This window comes from Drosophila subobscura, chromosome U, assembly GCF_008121235.1.
Source record: "Drosophila subobscura isolate 14011-0131.10 chromosome U, UCBerk_Dsub_1.0, whole genome shotgun sequence".
In the NCBI taxonomy this organism is placed as follows: Eukaryota; Metazoa; Arthropoda; class Insecta; order Diptera; family Drosophilidae; genus Drosophila; species Drosophila subobscura.
The window spans coordinates 14,010,572-14,028,039 of NC_048534.1; the positions used below are offsets into that span (position 1 = coordinate 14,010,572).

The 17,468-nt window shown below is 46.6% G+C and overlaps 1 protein-coding gene across 1 annotated transcript; it reads right to left on the minus strand.

Moving 5' to 3' along the window:
- Positions 1–7,842: 7,842 nt before the first annotated feature.
- LOC117901769 (protein escargot) lies at positions 7,843–10,086 on the minus strand. Its single transcript, XM_034812666.1, has one exon. The coding sequence runs from the start codon at positions 9,528–9,530 to the stop codon at positions 8,046–8,048; it is 1,485 nt and encodes a 494-aa protein (XP_034668557.1). The 5' UTR covers positions 9,531–10,086; the 3' UTR covers positions 7,843–8,045.
- Between the last annotated feature and the right edge of the window lie 7,382 nt (positions 10,087–17,468).

The window sequence follows — 17,468 nt, forward strand, 5'->3', positions numbered from 1 at the left end:
TGTATTTCTTTGCGCCTGTCCGACCTTTGCACTTTTCACTTACAATTCTCCGTTTGCCGTTTGCCGTTTGGCAAATCTTTTAAGGAAATAGCGCTGCGAATAAATACCAAAATGGACATTTTGCAGACATTTCCATTTCCTTAAACGCTCAAAAGAGTGAAAACCGAATCACGCGTGCCCTCGCCTCGGTTTTACTTCGAACGCAGCGAACGAGCAGTGAAATCGGTGGCCAAAGAAGTAGTTTCTACCGTAAAGAAAACTAAGAAAACTACATCCCAATTGGACAATCTTTTCAATGATTAATTTCATGATGCATTCAACTGCAATCAAGAGCAATATTTGATTTTATTTCTTTGCAGATTGGCAGCTCCGATCAGGATCTCCACAAACGGGTAACTCTCCATAAATGTACGCTGATAAAAGGGCCATGCAATGGCCTAGGCTTCCTCCCAGGTAATCCGATATCAAAACCCCATTAGCGAAGCCACCGCGCAACTCCAGGTAATCGGATAGGCGAAAGTCTCCCTTTCCACCGCCCCTTCCCATTTCACTATTAGTTTGTTATTGTTATAATTTCTTTATTATCACTATTGTGGGGAAGCCAATGGCAATACCAATACCAAGACCAATACCAACACCGATCAACGATCACTGCAACAGTGCGGGCCACATTTGTAATTACCTTCAAACTCGTACGTGTTGATATGGCCAAAGGTAACCGCAAATCCACTTGGAGCCGGTCCACTTGGTGGCGGAGAAGAGGCCCCAAACCACTTGAAATTTATGCGGCTGTTAGCTACCAGATAACGCTTTTGATTATGACAACTGGCATGGAAATTATGGCCGCTGCCTCCCAAGCGGCCTCTGCCGAGCGGAGCTGCACTCCTCCAGCTTTCGAAACCCGCAGCAGCTGTCGGCCTAGCGGGGGTGCTGCTCTCCACTCCACTCCGGAGCCGAAGCCGAAGCCAAAGCCAAAGCCATCTCCCATCAGCTGCTGCTGCTGCATCATTCGAAATCAGTTTCTGTTTTCGTTGTGGATGTGCCACTGTGCCCCACTCAGCGGAATATCTTGAATTTGGCTCGAGCTCACTTTTCATGCTGATGGAGTGGAAGGCTTTTGGCTGTGGCTGTGGCTTTGGCTTTGGCTACGGCTTCACAGTTTGTTCTTTCTCTGCCTCATGGAGGGGGGAGAGCTACGAAATGCATAAACAATCGAAAACAAATTTCGAGAGCCAGAGCTTTGAGGAAATACGAGAATATACACACAGTATGTACAGAGTATGTACATACATACATAGTATGTACGATTGTATGTACGAGTATGAATTGTTTGAAATCTCTTCCCCCGCTTTATGTTTATTGTTCTGGACTCAAATAAAGTCAGTCAATGTAAATATGGAAGCTATATTTGTGGAGGCAACAGTGGGCTTATGACTAACGAAGTTCGCCAATGTTTCCGCAAATGTTGAAAAATTTGACAAAATCTTGGAAAAGATCTTGAAAATATGCAAAGTATATGCAAATAAACACATTTTTTTAATAGATATTTTCATTGAACATGCCCAACTATTTCCCCATTACTTCCACCCCACTGTGGCCCGAACATACCAAACATATTTTCATAGCATTTGAATAACTGTGGGGCAAAAGCAGCGCAACCCCGGCCTCCGATGGTAAATGAGTAAAAAATTGAGGAGAAGACAAAAAGCTGAGACAATTAAGCTTAAGGAGCATTTCATTTCATTTGATTTCGATTCGAAGAAAGTTCAACGAGCCGCCGCCAAAGAGAAACCCGGGTTGCCTCTAGCCCAGGGCTGATCTACAACGATTGGAAGACGGCGAGGCCTCAACTGGGACTGGGACTGGAGCTGGGATGTGGATGTGGATTTGGTTGCAGAGCGATGGTGCTGGTGCTGGTGGGTGGAGGAAGCAGTCTTGGTCTTGTGGTTTTTGTGGGCACTTAGACCAATGGACCTTGAAGACCACAAATGTACTGCCAGCGACAACAAGTGTGTGTGTGAGTGGCTTGGCTTGGCTTTCGTCTGTGGAATCATGAATCATAGGAAAGCATTTGAATTGCAAAAGACATAAGAGATATACATACGAAAATAGTCCGCAATTGTACGAGTACTTTGGCCCATTCCCTCCATCTCTTTGACATTTACGGATCATAACAATTTGAATTTAACATACGCAAAATGAGACCATTTTTGGTAGCTCTGGAAGCCCGGCAATGCCCCAGGGCATCAATTTGGACATGTGCCGAGATGATTGTTGGAAAATATTTTAAGTGGCCGCCACAAAAACGATCAGAATGTGTCAAGAGGGATATCTGATATATGGGAGTTCTCTCCACAAGCGAAATTCACACACAAAATACTCTCCCCCTGCGCTGGCCCAGGTCCAGGTGTGTTCTATTAATCAACACAAAATGTCCTGTTATATTTGTTGAAATGGAAATGAAAATGAAAATTAACATAAATTATAAGCAAACATGACAGGACAGAGATTTCATATCCTGCTGTCCCCGCCGAACGGTTTCCACATCCGATTCGAGCCCCGAATTTCCCATAACCCCAGGAGACGAGCGCTCTCGATTCTGCCGATGATGCCCGCTTGTCAGCATTCATTCCATTCCCACCATTCAGATCCCCATAATATGTAATCTCGATCCCGAATCCTCTCATCTTTATGCATGCGCACGTCCAGAGCCACCGAGGATGGGGGAGAGCAGAAGGAACAGGTTCTTTTTCCTGCTTGGATTCTGATTCTTCTTCGTTTTCTATTCTCTTTTTGTATTTTTTGGTAATTTGATCCGATCTGCCTGCGCGGCGAGGAAGTAGAGCAATGGGATCTTGAACATGTGAATACCATTTCTGTGTGGATATTATGGGTTCAGTGCACCTTGTGGAGGACTGGGGATGAATGCATGTACATTTTTGTGTGTAAGTGTGGGAGCAGGGAGTTATTTTTTTCTTGATGAGACACTGACAGCGAGGGTCAATTGCCAGAAGAAGGTGTGGGCCACCAGGTGGGGATTTTGGGCAAACGGAAATGGATCGGAGACTCGAAGATGGAGCTTCCCACAGGACTAAAATGGGGATCGAAACACAGATACAGAAAGTAGATGGATATTTTTAGTATCCTTGGATGAGAGCTCTGTAAGGGATGTCAAGCGCAACTACAAGTATGAAGAAACATATTAAATTTGGGTCAAACGTGAAATACTTAATAAGGGTCTACACACGGGAAATAGATACAAATGTAAAAATGTATATACAAATGTTTGTATGCATTCTTCCATATCTCTTGGAAAGTTACAACAATTGCCGTGTGCCTCAGTTTCATTTTAATTGCCAGCTGCAAAAATTTAACGAAGATTCATTTATTCTAAGCCAGGAACAAAGCCCACTAGTAGCGTAACCCCGGGCCCAATCTTTTCATGTCGATCGAGTAAACGCACTCAGCCTGGGCCGAATTGCACCCGGACCCGCAATGGAAGCGGACAAAGTGCATTTCACACAAAACGTGCAAATAATAACACCATCTACGCTAATGATCAACGCCATGATGGCTGGTGGTGCTCGTGCCCACTGTGCCCACTGTACCCATGAAACAACTCACGCACACACAGACACACACAAATAGATAGGAAGGAGAAAGAGAGAAAGAAGAGATGGCTGGTGGCCGCTTGCAAACAGACAATAAAGCGCGTTAACTGCTGTTATGCCTGCTGCCACAATTGTTGCTGAGCTTTGTCTACGAGTTGGTGCAGTACAGCACCTTTCGGCCCCCCCTCCATCGCATGGAGTTCGCTACGCAGCGGCCGAGCCACTAACTAATTGGCCAAACAGCAGCAACAACAACTTTGAACCTTAGTCGGTGGCTAGTCTTTGGAGTAGCGGGCGGCAGCAGGTTGCCTCGCTCTCTGTCTCTCTCTCTCTCTCGCTCTCTATGCCTGAAGATGATATCGTTGCCTTTCCACTCACGCACTCACTAATACACATTCAAACACAGACGCACACTCAATCGTTGTAGTTTCTCTCTCACTCTGTCGCTCTTGGTAAACGAGAGTTGGCGTCGAGCAGAAGCAACAAGCAATGTGCAAAAGCTAAAACCCGTGCGCCGAAAGCTGTATACCCTCGCCGTTCAACGAGCAGTAACATGGCTGATGTCGCACGAAATTCTTCAAATTTTGATTGACTGGATTTGTTGCGATTTGTATTCAATTTAACCTTAACTGGCTAGTAACAAAACTCAATGATGAGCTTATCAACAAACGTATAGCCTTAACATCGTCATAAAGTGTATTGTAGTAGTTACTGTGGCTGATTGCAGTTGTTCACTCTCACAAATTAGCTGAAATAGTCAAAGAAATGCCGGACACCGAAAGAAAAGAGAGACGGACAACGAGAGAGAGAAAAAAAGATCAAGTACGGTTGTTGAATTTTTGCATTTCGTGCCTTCTGCGTTATCTCTGGAACAATGAGATTTTCATTATGACAGTATTTCTCTAGATTTTTAGCTGGAACAATTGTGAAATTACACTAGTTTATGGAACATGGTACATATAAAATCCGAAAACGTTGCTTAGTTTTATCTGTTTTATCAATTTTACAATTTATAATTACTTCTCAGTTAAGTACATATGTATGTATGTTTGTATACATTTGTGTAGTCCAGTTATGTACTTTTAATTCCATTGCTTTAGGAATACCAATACCTGACTTCGAATGGAACTCCTATTCCGAATCCAAATCCGAATCCCAATACAAGTACGCGTCAGACGGTCGCGCAAAAAAGCACACTTCGTCGTGACAAACAAAATGCTCACGTTTATCGCGGACAAAAGATCTCCATTTTTACGCTAAATTTCATTTCAGTTTGCGCTTTTTGTCGCTCGGCCTCCCCCAGCACCTCCCGGCACCCACTAGCCCCGGTGCACACCCGCAGCTTACTGTGTGGCTCCCGTCGGGCCCCCCGGTCACCCCTTTGAGTTTGCTTCTGCTCTGGATCAATCGGTTTTTCGGGGAGCCTTCTGTGTGTGTGCCATTTGCCTTTTGTTTGGAAAGTTTTTCATTTTGGCTCGTTAAAAAATTTGAAATTCAAAAAAATACTTTTTTTCTTTGACAAAAGGGTGACGGTGGTGGAGGGTGTGAGAGAGGGGACTGCCAACTGCCTTTTATCTTTGCATATTCATAAAGCTTCGATCTGTTTACCATTTTGCGTTGTCGTTTGACTTTTAGCTGCTTTATTATGGTGCAGCATTTCTGGCCAAAATCGTAAGGTTTTATCAGTGGCAGTGGGCAAAGCGAGGGGCAGGGGAATGAACCTAGGAAACCCAGAGGTGGAAGACCAGACAGACAGCTGCAGTTGCGAAAAACGTCATGAAAGTGATATTTGTTTATTGTTAACGAATTGAAATGGAAGTTGAAGCAGAGAGCTGGGTGTGCAGATAGAAATTTAGGTACCTTAGCTATTGGAGGAAGTTCGAGACGATCCAGGATCGAGGATGTTTATATAATACCCAAATACCATCCCTTATTAAGAGTACAATTTATCAAAGTTTTAAAAGAATTGCCTTAGTTGGGAAGCCTGTCTCTGTGGCCTTACCCAAGCGATCTTCATCGCGGCAATGTAACCCCAGATGGACTCACTCCTCACAATAAAATGGTTGAAAAAATGTACCGATCAAGCGCGAAATTTGGCACAAATAAAATAAAATAATCCGAAATAAAAACCCAAGAGGGTCAAGCCAGGCAGTTACCCTCCCGTTTTGCCGTTGTCCATGTTTTTGGCTATTTTTTATTTTTCTTCTTTTTCCTATTTTTTATTCCCTCGATCTTTGTTATCGCGCTGAAGCTAGAGTCTGAAGCTGGAGCCCCAGTCAGGCTAAGGCAAAGGCAAAGGCGAAGGCACACAAAAGGCCCTAAATGCGAGTCTATTTTGTTACAATTTAAGACGCTTATTAGAAATCGTTTGCAAATTGTTTAGCAAGAAAGCAGGCACGAACGTTGATCGTTCGTTTTGGGAGCTGCGATCAAGCAGCCGTGTCTCGGGTTTTGTGAACTGGAGTCTGGAGATCTGGCAGCCTGTGCTGGTAACCCGAGACCGGAGGAGGAGACTGCCATGGAGGCAGTCGAGCCACGAAATGCGTGCATATTAATTTTCGCTGGTTCGGGGCTTGTGCTCGTACTGGGATCGGATCTCTGCACACGTGAAACTTGACTGAAACTTGTTGCTGCCGCTCCGTAGCTGGGCTGCCTGATGATCTAATTTGGCAACAATTGTCGTGGTCGTCGATCGCTGATCGCTGCTCTGCCGGATCCCCACACACATGTGCGATCGCTGGCTGGGACTCTGGGACTCTGGGCCTCCAGACCCCGCTTGGCGATCGATTGATCTCGATAATGAGTTTCGTTACGTTCGGCTACGAGTTCGACTTCGGCTGGGGAGGACGCACCCATAATTTCATATGCTCTGTCACCCAAACGTTACCTTTCGATGATGGCGTCTCCTCCGCCTCCTCCTCCTCCTTTCCGCTTGGATGCATTGATCACACTTGGGATCTTGCCTAGTCGGTGGGGAGACGAGACTCTATTTCTTCTCTCTCCTTCATTAAAAGCTGCCTCATGTCTAATAAGACTTTGGCGAGGCGCGGATCTACTCAGGCTTGAAGTTTGGGTTTTGATTTAGTGACTGCCATTTTGTAGTCCCCCTCCCCCTACCGGACCCCTGCCCCACCCGATCACATTGTACGTGTGCGGAAATTTAAATATAATTTATGATCGGCAAAGCATATAAAAAGCTTTTTTCGAGTATGTTTGTTTTTCTGGGCAGGCCATAAAATGTCGCGATTGGCTGGTTGACTCTCCGGCGAGCCGCATTTCTCGATCGATCGACTCGCTTCGATTTGTTTATTCGCCCCGAAAAAAAAGAGCATGACCCAAAAAAGGGAAGAGCTCCCCCCACCCCAAGTGCTATGCCTTCCAGCCGTTCACGACTATTTCAGATTTGGATGAAATTGGGAGAGTTGGCCACAAATTGCTAGTTTGAATAAGTCTCACAACGCGAATATCCAATTGGATTTTAAACATGCAAGAAGAGGTTTTTATAGTGGGATTCTGCTAAGAGTAATTAAACACGTAAATAATATTATTTGGTTACACTTTTGACTTCAAAGTTAACATCGTACAAAAATAATTAAATTGTTTTGTTCTTCCTAAAAATCAGTAATTGATATTCCATCGCTTTCTTATAAAGTCTCTCAAGCGCAGTTCTAGATCTTTCTGCTGAAAAGGCAAAGAGAAAAACAGAAGTGCCCCCTTCCACCCAATAATAGTTGTTGTTGTTTTCTTGTATATGTAAATAAAATGTATTTCATTCTTTCATATTTCCTCGGATGTAATAAATTACTTAAAAATATAAAACATTTCCGTATCAAAATATTCCATTAGCTTATCCTCGCTTATCCTACTGCGTAATGTAGAACATTTTCAATGTATAAGTAAAAGTTGTGGTCATATCAAAAATAGTTTACGATCTAGAGCTAGGCTAAAAATACTCGTACTATAGGGATAGAAACTGATGTGTCTTCGTTCAACTGGGATATCATACACCTAAAGTTACTTAAGATTGTCTGGTCTTCAGCTTAGGATCTACAGTTAGACGCTGTGGCGTAATACACCTTATATGGTACATTAATGTATACAGGATATCTGAAGAATACTTTACAAAGTTCGGCTTAGGAGTTTGTTCGTGAAATAGTAATGAAATAAATGAAAAATCAAATAAACTTCCGTTTTAATTTTCTCTTGCAAAGAAAATGCTGACTAGAAAATAAAAAATAATCAAATAAAAAGTATTGAATTTGCGTGTGTACGTAGTTTTTTTTGTGGCACTGTGCACTGGGAGTGTCGGGGGGTTAGGTAAGAGTTCGGGTTTTCATTTGGGAACTTGGAGCTGCCGGTCTCTTAAACGAGCTAGGAACTAATTTTTGGTGGAACATGGCTTGAATACAATGTGTGGATCTCCTCTGGCTGATCCTAGGGCTCGGCGTAGCCGGCGTACGACAGTTCGGTGCTGGAGCCGGAGTTGGAGCTGGGACTGCTGCCGCCCGGACATCCGCCCTCGGAGTGCTTCGTCAGCAGGGACATGCGCGAGAAGGTCTTGGAGCAGCTGCTGCAGGAGTACTTCTTGATGTCCGAGTGCGTCTGTAGGTGGGCCCGCAGGTTGGAGCGGTCGGCGAAGGCGCGGTGGCAGTGCTGGCAGCTGAAGGGCTTCTCCCCGGTGTGGGTGCGGATGTGGCCCTGCAGCAGCCAGGGGCGCGAGAAGGCCTTGCCGCACATGTTGCACTTGCAGGGCAGCGTGTGTGTGCGGATGTGCATCTTGAGGGCGCCCAGCGAGACGTACGTCTTGTCGCAGTCCTTGCAGCTGAAGGACTTCTTCACCTGGTTGCCCTCAGCCGCGGGGCAGTGGAACTGCTGGTGCTTCGTCAGCCCGGAGAAGGTTGAGTAGGACTTCTGGCAGTCGGGGCACTGATAGCGTGGCGGCGACTTGTCCTTCTTGACGGGGCTGGACGAGGCGGAGCTGCTGGTGGATCCACTGGTGGAGGGGCCTGGTCCCGCCTTGCTGCTGCTGGCGGTCTCCTGGCCGATCGGCTTGTGCTTGAGGGAGAGGTCCTCGGGCACCGAGGAGCAGCTGGACTCGGGCGTCATGGAGCGCATGGAGTAGTAGGAGCTCTCCGAGTAGGCCGGCGAGATGGGGGCGTGGTGGTGGTAGCCCAGGGCGGGGTAGGGCGACTGCTGGTGATAGGCGGCGGCAGGCATCGGCGGATATGGCAGGAACCGGTGCTGCTGGCGCACTCCGATGGGTCTGTGGATGATCTCGGAACGCATCGGCGGCGACACCGAGCTGGCTCGGCCGTGCAGGTAGTGGTGCGGCGGTGGCGACATCGAGCCCAAGGAGTCCGAGGGGGAGCTGGGCGCCAGGAGGTCGCCTCGCAGCGGGGAGATCTGCTGCTGGGCGGCGGTGGCGGCAACTGCGGCCAGGTGCGGCTGGTTGATGGTGCGGTAAAACTCTGCCGTGTACGGGGACATGTGGAAGTTCCATGGCTGTAGGCCATACTTGGGATACGTGGGGGTGGGCACGACCACGGCTGCAGCAGCAGCGGCAGATGCAGCGGCCACGGCGGCGGCTGCGGCCAGGGCGGCGGCCTGTGTCTGGTTGGGATCAGTGTCTACGTCCACACAGTCCACGGTCACGTCGTCCTCCTCCTCCAAGTCCATGTGCTCGTCGTCGGTGTGGTCCACGTCCACGCCCTCATCCTCGCAGCTGTCGCTGACGTTGATCACCTCCTCCGAGGCTGAGGCTGTCACCTCCACCTCCACCTCCTCCTTCTTCAGGCACAGATCCTGGGGCTCATTGACGGGGGTCTGCGCGGACGCCTCGAACTGGTAGTTCACGGGCCGCTTCTTCAAAGGACACTTGCTGTAGTTTTTTTCCACCAACATGTCTTCCACGGTGTGCATTTTGTTGCTTTATTTGTCGATTGTCTTCTCGATTGTTGTTTTCAAATTAAAAGTTCTCAAAACTGTTTCTCTGTTATTTCAACCACATTGCTCGCGCACACTAAAACACAGAACGAACGGTTATATTCTCAGTAAAGAAGCGCGGTCGCCGTTATTTATTTGTTGCTTTTTTGGGTTTTGCTTTTGCTTTCTGCTTTGCTTTGGATGCTTGCAGCGAGGCGGGTGTCAGCGGAGTCAGAGCGAGTCTGCTGCTGTGCGGGCCTTATATACGCGAGCAGGAGTCGAAGCCAGCAGCGCAGGCAGCGAAAGAGAGGCCGCTCTCTGCGGCGTGCGTTTTCGTGCAGGTAGTCGTGCACATGCATGGGCAATGTGTGTTGCGTGTGTGTGTGTGTCCGTTCGGCCAATCGTAGCGTTGTGTGGCAAACCTGTTTCGGCTTGCTTATGTACGAAGCAAACGCGAGCAAGCGTGGACACTTGCACCAATCGCCACCGACGCCGTCGCAACAACAACGATTCACAACAGCTAAATATAAACACCGTTATAATTGCACTGGTGTTTACCGGCACACGGAACACACGTACTCTATGCTGGTATTGGTGAGAGAGAAGCTGCTGGAGAGACTCGACTCTCTTTTTCTAAACTCAATGCGCAATTAGTTGGAGAGGAGCGAATGATGCGGCGTCGATTAACAGTTGTTTTGCTGTGGATAGAGAAAATCTGGAATATCCCTGGAAAAGGGGGGATTAACTACAAGGGCTACTTGCCTCATTATCAGGTGCATCTGGGTCATTAGTTGACCTGCCCCGTACGCGCACAAAAAAGTATTTGTGCATATCAGGTAGTCGCCGAACACGTGCGTGCGCCCGAAGGGGCACGAACCTTTTGACTCGATCAAATGTCAAAGATTGAACGGCCCAGGTACCAATTTGCATTAATGAATGTTTTTTTTGTTGTTTTGACACTGCCAAAGGATTCCGAGAGTCCATGCAAAAACAGAAAATAAATTATGCGTTGAGTGAAGTGGAGAAGTTCTGATGAAATTTGGCTTGTTGTAACCTGCTGCAGTTAATACATTTTTCTGTATTATTTGTACTTCATCCTTTCACCATTTTAATGTTATTGCTATGTTTTTAATGTTTAGAATTGTTTAAAAGCAGAAACAATATCACCGATGTGTATTTTTAAATAATAAATAACTGTACAAATGCTACAAATCAAATCGGGTTTCGTCGGATGTTTCCTAAATAACAAACGCGATCACAACCATTGAAGTGTGTGTCAGAAAGTTTGAAAATATACTTACTACATATGTAGGTACTGGGAAGGAATCGTTTAAAAAATATTTAAATCAGGTGCATGATCTTCTGAACTGAAGACAAACCCATAGGGCACAAGCCAAATTGGCGGAATCGGAAATGGCGCGTCTTGACAAAAATCTGTGTTGCGACAAACCAACCACTCAGGAACACAAGAGCAAGAGCAAACGCTATCACATCAAAAGAGCACTTAAAGCGCGCTCTCTTCGTTGCAGCTCTCTTAAACGTGTTCCATTTCCGAGCCGTTTCACTGCGCTCTTATTTAATCATATTTCTCTCTCGCGACGCAGACCCGAATCAGAGCCGAAGCAGCACGAGAAAGAATTATGTATTATTTTAAACTGTCCGCTTAACTGTTGAGCAGATGAGCATCTCAATATAAATGTTACCATTATGTATTAACCTTTTTTTGCTGCTAGTTCTCATTCCTTGAAAATTGTACAAAAAAATTCTCAAGTGGCACCCGCACTACTTACGGTAAGTGGCAGCTGTATGTTGCAGCAAAACAAACAAACATGACCAAAGGAAGGGAAAGTGTTCCCTTGTCAGATAAGAGGTGTTACACGTACATGCACACATACAAACATACATGTATAAGTCATAGGAATCCAGTCAAGTTGGGGGGAATCTGTGCCAATTTTCAGGAATGGCCCACACAGAGCGAACATTTAACTTAATTAGCGTCCTATCAAATGCTTGTCCCTGTGGCAGGGCCCACTGCTGTGCATGCGGATCCAGATACAGATTGCGATTGAGAGATTCCAAGGAATATGGCCAGCAGCCATACGGGCGCACAAGTGCGATCTCCACTCCAGGCGATGCGATTCCCAAACGAAGAAGGAACCGAAAAACCGCCAGCATAAATTAATAGATAAAAATGTGCAGACCAAAGTCTGGACTCGGGCCTCGTTTCGGGCTCTGCCTTCTGCCACGTACTGCGATTTACATGCCCATGGCCAGGTAGTACTTTTCCTCCAGTTCCAGTCTGAGTTCCAGTCCCATTTCCAGCTCTCTTTCACTCTAGTTCCCTTATCTTATCGCACGTCGCTGGGCCATGGCGCTGCGAGCTGTAGCTGTAGCTGAAGCTGAAGCTGGAGTGTGGTCTCCTCTAATGCACCTCGACTCGGACTGCCCGACGTTGCTGTCGTTGCTCGATTGGCTGTTAACAAAGATTTAATGATCTTGTTAACTAATTTTTTCCTGACTATGTTCTAGGAGAGGCCCGGGACCCGGACCGAGACTGCAGACTGCAGACTGCAGACGGCAGACCACCCACTGACCAAGCTCTGAGCCGCTTCGACCGCTGTGCAAGTTAATTAGTTTGGGGTTTGGGCTCGAGCTTAGACTCGGAGTTGGCCTTAAATCACACTCGAGCAAGTTTATTGGGAGCAATCCTTCTGCAAGTTGACAAATCGCATCACCAGTGGGATGGAAATTCTTGAAGAAATATCTGGATTATTCATTGATTGCTGCATGGAAAAATAAGTGAAGAATTTCTCTAGCAAACTGTTGTCATCGCTTAATAAATATATTCTCTTATTCTTTGTAAATGATTCACCCAAAAATCAATCATAAAAACCTCCAATTAGGTGACCCAAATAAACAAACCACAAGACCAATTTCAGTTGCTTGGAACCCAACCGATCCATCGATCCATATCCCAACCCATCCCTGGCTGCCATAACATTTTGAAAGCGTGTAAAATGATGATGTTGAAGCGATTTTTGGGATGTTGCAACATGGCAACATGGCAAACACTAGCAACGAAACGAAGAGAAACAACATCGCAAAAAGAGGCCAAGCCGCAACAGGCTAATCCTATTTTGGAGGCAATGAAACAAAAATAATAAAACTCTTTTACGACAAGCTCTAAAAAACAGAAATCCGGCGCGAGCAGAAGAGGTTCAGGGACTTTTGGTTGGGAATCAGCGCGCTCGGTTCCCTTTTGGTTTCTGCTAGGGTCTGATGGTTTGGTCTGGTGTGGTCTGGTCCGGTCCGGTCTGGTCTGGAGCGAGCAACAAATTATTAACGACATTTTAAATGCAACGCCTCTTGGCTTGGGCCATATGAAAAGGGGTCACAGCACCACAAGGGTACAGAGACTGAGGGACGACGACTGGCCACGATTTGTGTAGACTGGAACTCGGGCTGGATATCTGCTCCTTGCGGGCGCAACACGAAGACGCGACGCCTTTTAATGAGATTTGAGTCTGCCGTTGTCGGAGCTTCGAACATGAAAAACTTTTGTAATTCCCTCATTTTCAGGACACGCAGCAAAAAAGCGAGCGACAGACAAGACACTTGCCCCGGCGAATGTGTGGCATCAACAAGTGTGTGCTGCAAGTTGTGCTTTATATTTTATGCTCTGGCTGTTAAAATTGAAAATTACTTTTGGCCCAGTCTGTGGGATCTGAGGATCTCGGTCTCTACTCGTTGGGGCCCACCGCATTTGAAAGCTGAGACAATAATTGCACTGTGAAAATTACAATCGAGCGTTTTTATTATTGCCACAGACTCTGTCACGGACCAGTGGGGATCTTCCCCAATTGCCAGACACGAATCCATACCGAACCCGATGAAAGTGCGTGTGGGTTACCGTTCCCCTGCTTCGTCTCCTGCCCCTTGGGGCTTTTATTTTTGCAAGCGAAAGTTTTCTCTTTGCCACTGCAGGATATTATGTTTGATTAACGAAACGCAGGAACGACTTCACCCAATTCGAGTCCCAGACAGACCCCAATAACTGCTGTAAAATACAATTTTACAACCTTAAATGCCACCGGGAGGGACGATGCAAAAACAAGAAGCAATTGAAATGTCTGAATTATGTTTTGGCTGGATTATATCATTGAATTATAGGTGGTCGCAGAGTCAGACAAATCGAAAGATGGTACATTTATGAGCCAGAATTAATAACCAATTGGAGTTCGGTTGTGGAGTGTACAGGCGAGCTTTTATGCTGGAGATTTCATAAAATTTAAAGAGCATTTGCATTCCAGCAACCCTAACATTTCATACCATTTGAAGTGCGGTAAGTAGCCACACATTACAACCACATAAACATCCACAAAAAAGCGCAGCCTTAAGTATAATGCATGCCACGAGCATAATGATGCACTCGCGATGACGGAGCAGACACGCTGACTGCGAAAATTATTACATACGGAGGGAATTCTGCATGAACATGACGCGCGATGCCACTATAAACCGGGCGATAACCCGCTCGATCCATGACCCAGTCGAGGCGGAGTAGACGGAGGCCGAAATATCATATGCAAAAATGGGGCGGCTGTTGGCGCGGGGTGGCTGCTTAATGGCTGTTTGCCTCGCGGCGTGCATGGCATGGCCCGTGGATCCATACTGGGCGAAGGCAGGGGGCGACAGCCCATCCTACTGGCATCAACCTGCAAAATGTATAACGACAGCATTAAGCTCGTGCCACCAGCCGAAAAATGTTTTTGCGAATCGGCGATTGGCGATCGGGTAGGAGTGGATGGAACGGGCGAATGTGGCACAACGGTACACTTCGCGCAGGTTCAGTTGGGTTCAGCAAACGGAATACGCTCGATCTGATTTGTGTCATCGTTCCGCCTGCCTTCTCTTGCTCACAGAATCAAAAGGGGAGGCTCAGACACAGAGACTTGCTACCCTAGAAATATGTACTTGGGATGGGTGGTTCGGATTGAGTTTCGGGTAGGTAAGACTTGCTAATACGATCTTCGAATAAGTTTCGTTCTCTTCTTTATTTTATGAATATTCAATGGATTTTTCATTGATGTTCTCTTTTACTTCCTAGACAGCCCCCCGGTCGATCACACTTCAACGTTGCATTCTGCACATTTTACCGTGTAATACAATTTGAATATGGAACTGGCATGTTCCCTCTGCTGTTCTCCAGCTGACAACCTGTTCCACTTCTGAGTAGCCCTGCTGCTGCGCTTTGTTTTACTTTGCTTTGAAAATCACAGCCAGGTGCGGCTCAGTCGGGAAGAAAGGATCTCTGGTTGCATTCAAGCGAATGCCGCAGACAGGCGGCACGGTTCTTGGCAGATGCCGAGGCGCAATTCCAATTAGGGCTCAACACTCGGCATGCATTATCCTGCGGCACGTTGATTTATAGGCCACCAAAACGAACAAGCGGCGCACGTTTCATTCTTTTCAATTACTCAGCGCTCCAGCGTCGGCTACAGGGGAGCTCATCCAACTCCACCTCCACCTCTGGATCTCTGCTGCAGCTCCCGTTTCGCCTGTCATGTTTCCTTTCCTTTCTCTATTCTATTTATTTATTCAAATGCAGCGTGCATCGAGTGGCTGCACTAATGTACAAATCCTGCAGCACGGCAAACAGATCCTGAATGGTTTCTCCCTCGAAACATCTGCGTGGTGCGATTGAAGAGGGATTTTAGGTTTGACGTACTCGTCCTCGTAGGTGGATAAGTGTGCCGATGTCAGTGCGTTGGTCCTTGAAAGCGATCTATGAGAGAGCAGGGATCGAGGCACTTCCCTTATTGCAGGAAATATAATTGAATAAATTCTACATTTTATTGTACATATCCACGTGCCAGAAACTTCCACCTTCGCATATGGAAACAACTCTTATTTTTCCTTCACTTCGCCCAATCTCTTTAACCCAATTGCAAGCTGAAATCTCTCTTTGGACCTCCCACGTGACTCTATAAAATAAAACTTTATTCCGTCTGCATTCCAGCCGCCTACCAACAGCCAAGAGCCAACAGCGACAAGTCGCATTTTCACCTACAACCCATCAAATTGATGGACATGATTAGAGTCTTCGCCAGAGAGAGAAAATGAAAGAGGAAAGTGCGACCTTTGGCGCCCCAGACTCTGACTGGCTGGCTGACAGACCGATCCCCGAAATGAGCAGATGCACGCGGCCAGGGCTTGAGGGATAATTGATGAGCTTTTAGCATTTAAGTAACGAAAACATAAGAGGCTTCTCTCTCTCTCTCTGAACTAACGCACTTCAATGGAGAGATGGTGATGGAGGTGGCGGGTGCAAAGGTGCTAAAGGCGAGACGAGAGGCCAGGCAAAATGATTAATCATTTGGCAGGTGGCTTAGTCTCGGGGCAACATAAAAGCGAGAACGGTACTCGACAAAAGGGTTCACCACAGCCGAAAAATCAACGTTTCAGCCACGGCCTTTAACAAGAAACTATTTAACTTCGTTTCAACGGTATGCATTTTTGGTTAAACTGTCAAGTGGATGGAGTGGAGGAGAGAGCGAGCGACTGGCACAAAGGATCCAGCAAAGGATTACCGACTCTTATTTGGCCTGCCGGTGCCACACCTACGCACGGGTCTGTCCGCTCAAAAGGTGCGTTTAGGGCTGAGGTAGAGTATCTGTGAGTGTGGGCGTGGCGCAGCCTTACCTGGGCTGGCCGCTTTTGGCATCATTATATAATTTGACGAAAGCAGATCTCGGCCAACAGTTTACGGGGCGAAATCAAAGCCACAGGCACAGTGGGAATTTATCGCATCAAAGTGGACCAAATAGTAAATAGATTCAAAAATGATTTCAACACAATCCGCCCCACTGTGTCCGCTGCCAGCGGTAATGACAGGTTAAATATCTTTCTGGAACTTTGCAGCTTGGCGGCCCGTCCTTATTATTATGATTCCTATTATTGATCCAAGATTTATGGCAATTAATAATAGGTATAAGACGCAGTCAGAATGCTTGCCACTTCCGCTCCCAATTAATTTATAAAGGGAGAGAGCCGGGAGTTGAGAGAGTTTCTCCAACAAAAATTATGACAGACTATTTGTAAGCCAGATTTATGCTGACATTTTCTGGGACCACCTAGCGGCCCAGCGAGCCCATCGAGATGATGTAATCAAGACCTAGACCAAGAGCGAGCGAGAGCACCTTGCCAAAATCCTGATCCCCACTCGGGCAGCTGGCCCGTGTTTCACCGAGGAAGGGCCTCGCCTCATCTCATCTCATCTCTTCGGATTTGTCAGCTGTCTGTGAGCCCGCTTTTGTTTGGGTTCCGTTCCCTTTTCTTCTTTTTTTGCGAATAATAGACAGGATCGAATAGAGATAGGAATCGTTATCCTAGGCACAGGTTCGTTTTCGCCTGACTTCTGCTGCTGTTTTGTCTCTCCATTCGATGAACAATGAGAGGAAAACGAAGAAACATGTTCCTCACCTGTCCTTGTGGATTTTTTGCCAATGTCTTTTGTGTGAAGAGATCATGGCCTCAGGTATTGGCATGTGCTGGTTCGAGTAGACAGAATTTAAGGATGGAAATGTTTTATTTTATAGAACTAGAACTCGCTACAAAGGCATGCCAGAGGGAACAGCAATCAGCCGCCATCGTGCAGGAAGATTATGGGTTCATGTTAGTGAAAGGATAACCAAAATTATCAACCGCAAACTATCTTATCTGTGCCCATTTTCACAGCCACAGCCACAGCCAGACACTTGTGTTGCACTCTCTGGCAAATACTTACTTGCAGACTAAACAAATATTAACTCGAGCGCAGGGAAAACCAAGCGTTAGATAAATTGAGAGTCTCGTTTGGACACGCACACGTCTGGCACCTGAATTCCCATCGTGTTTGCTGAGATACCCGCAGCCAAAGTGTCCAAGGTGATCGTG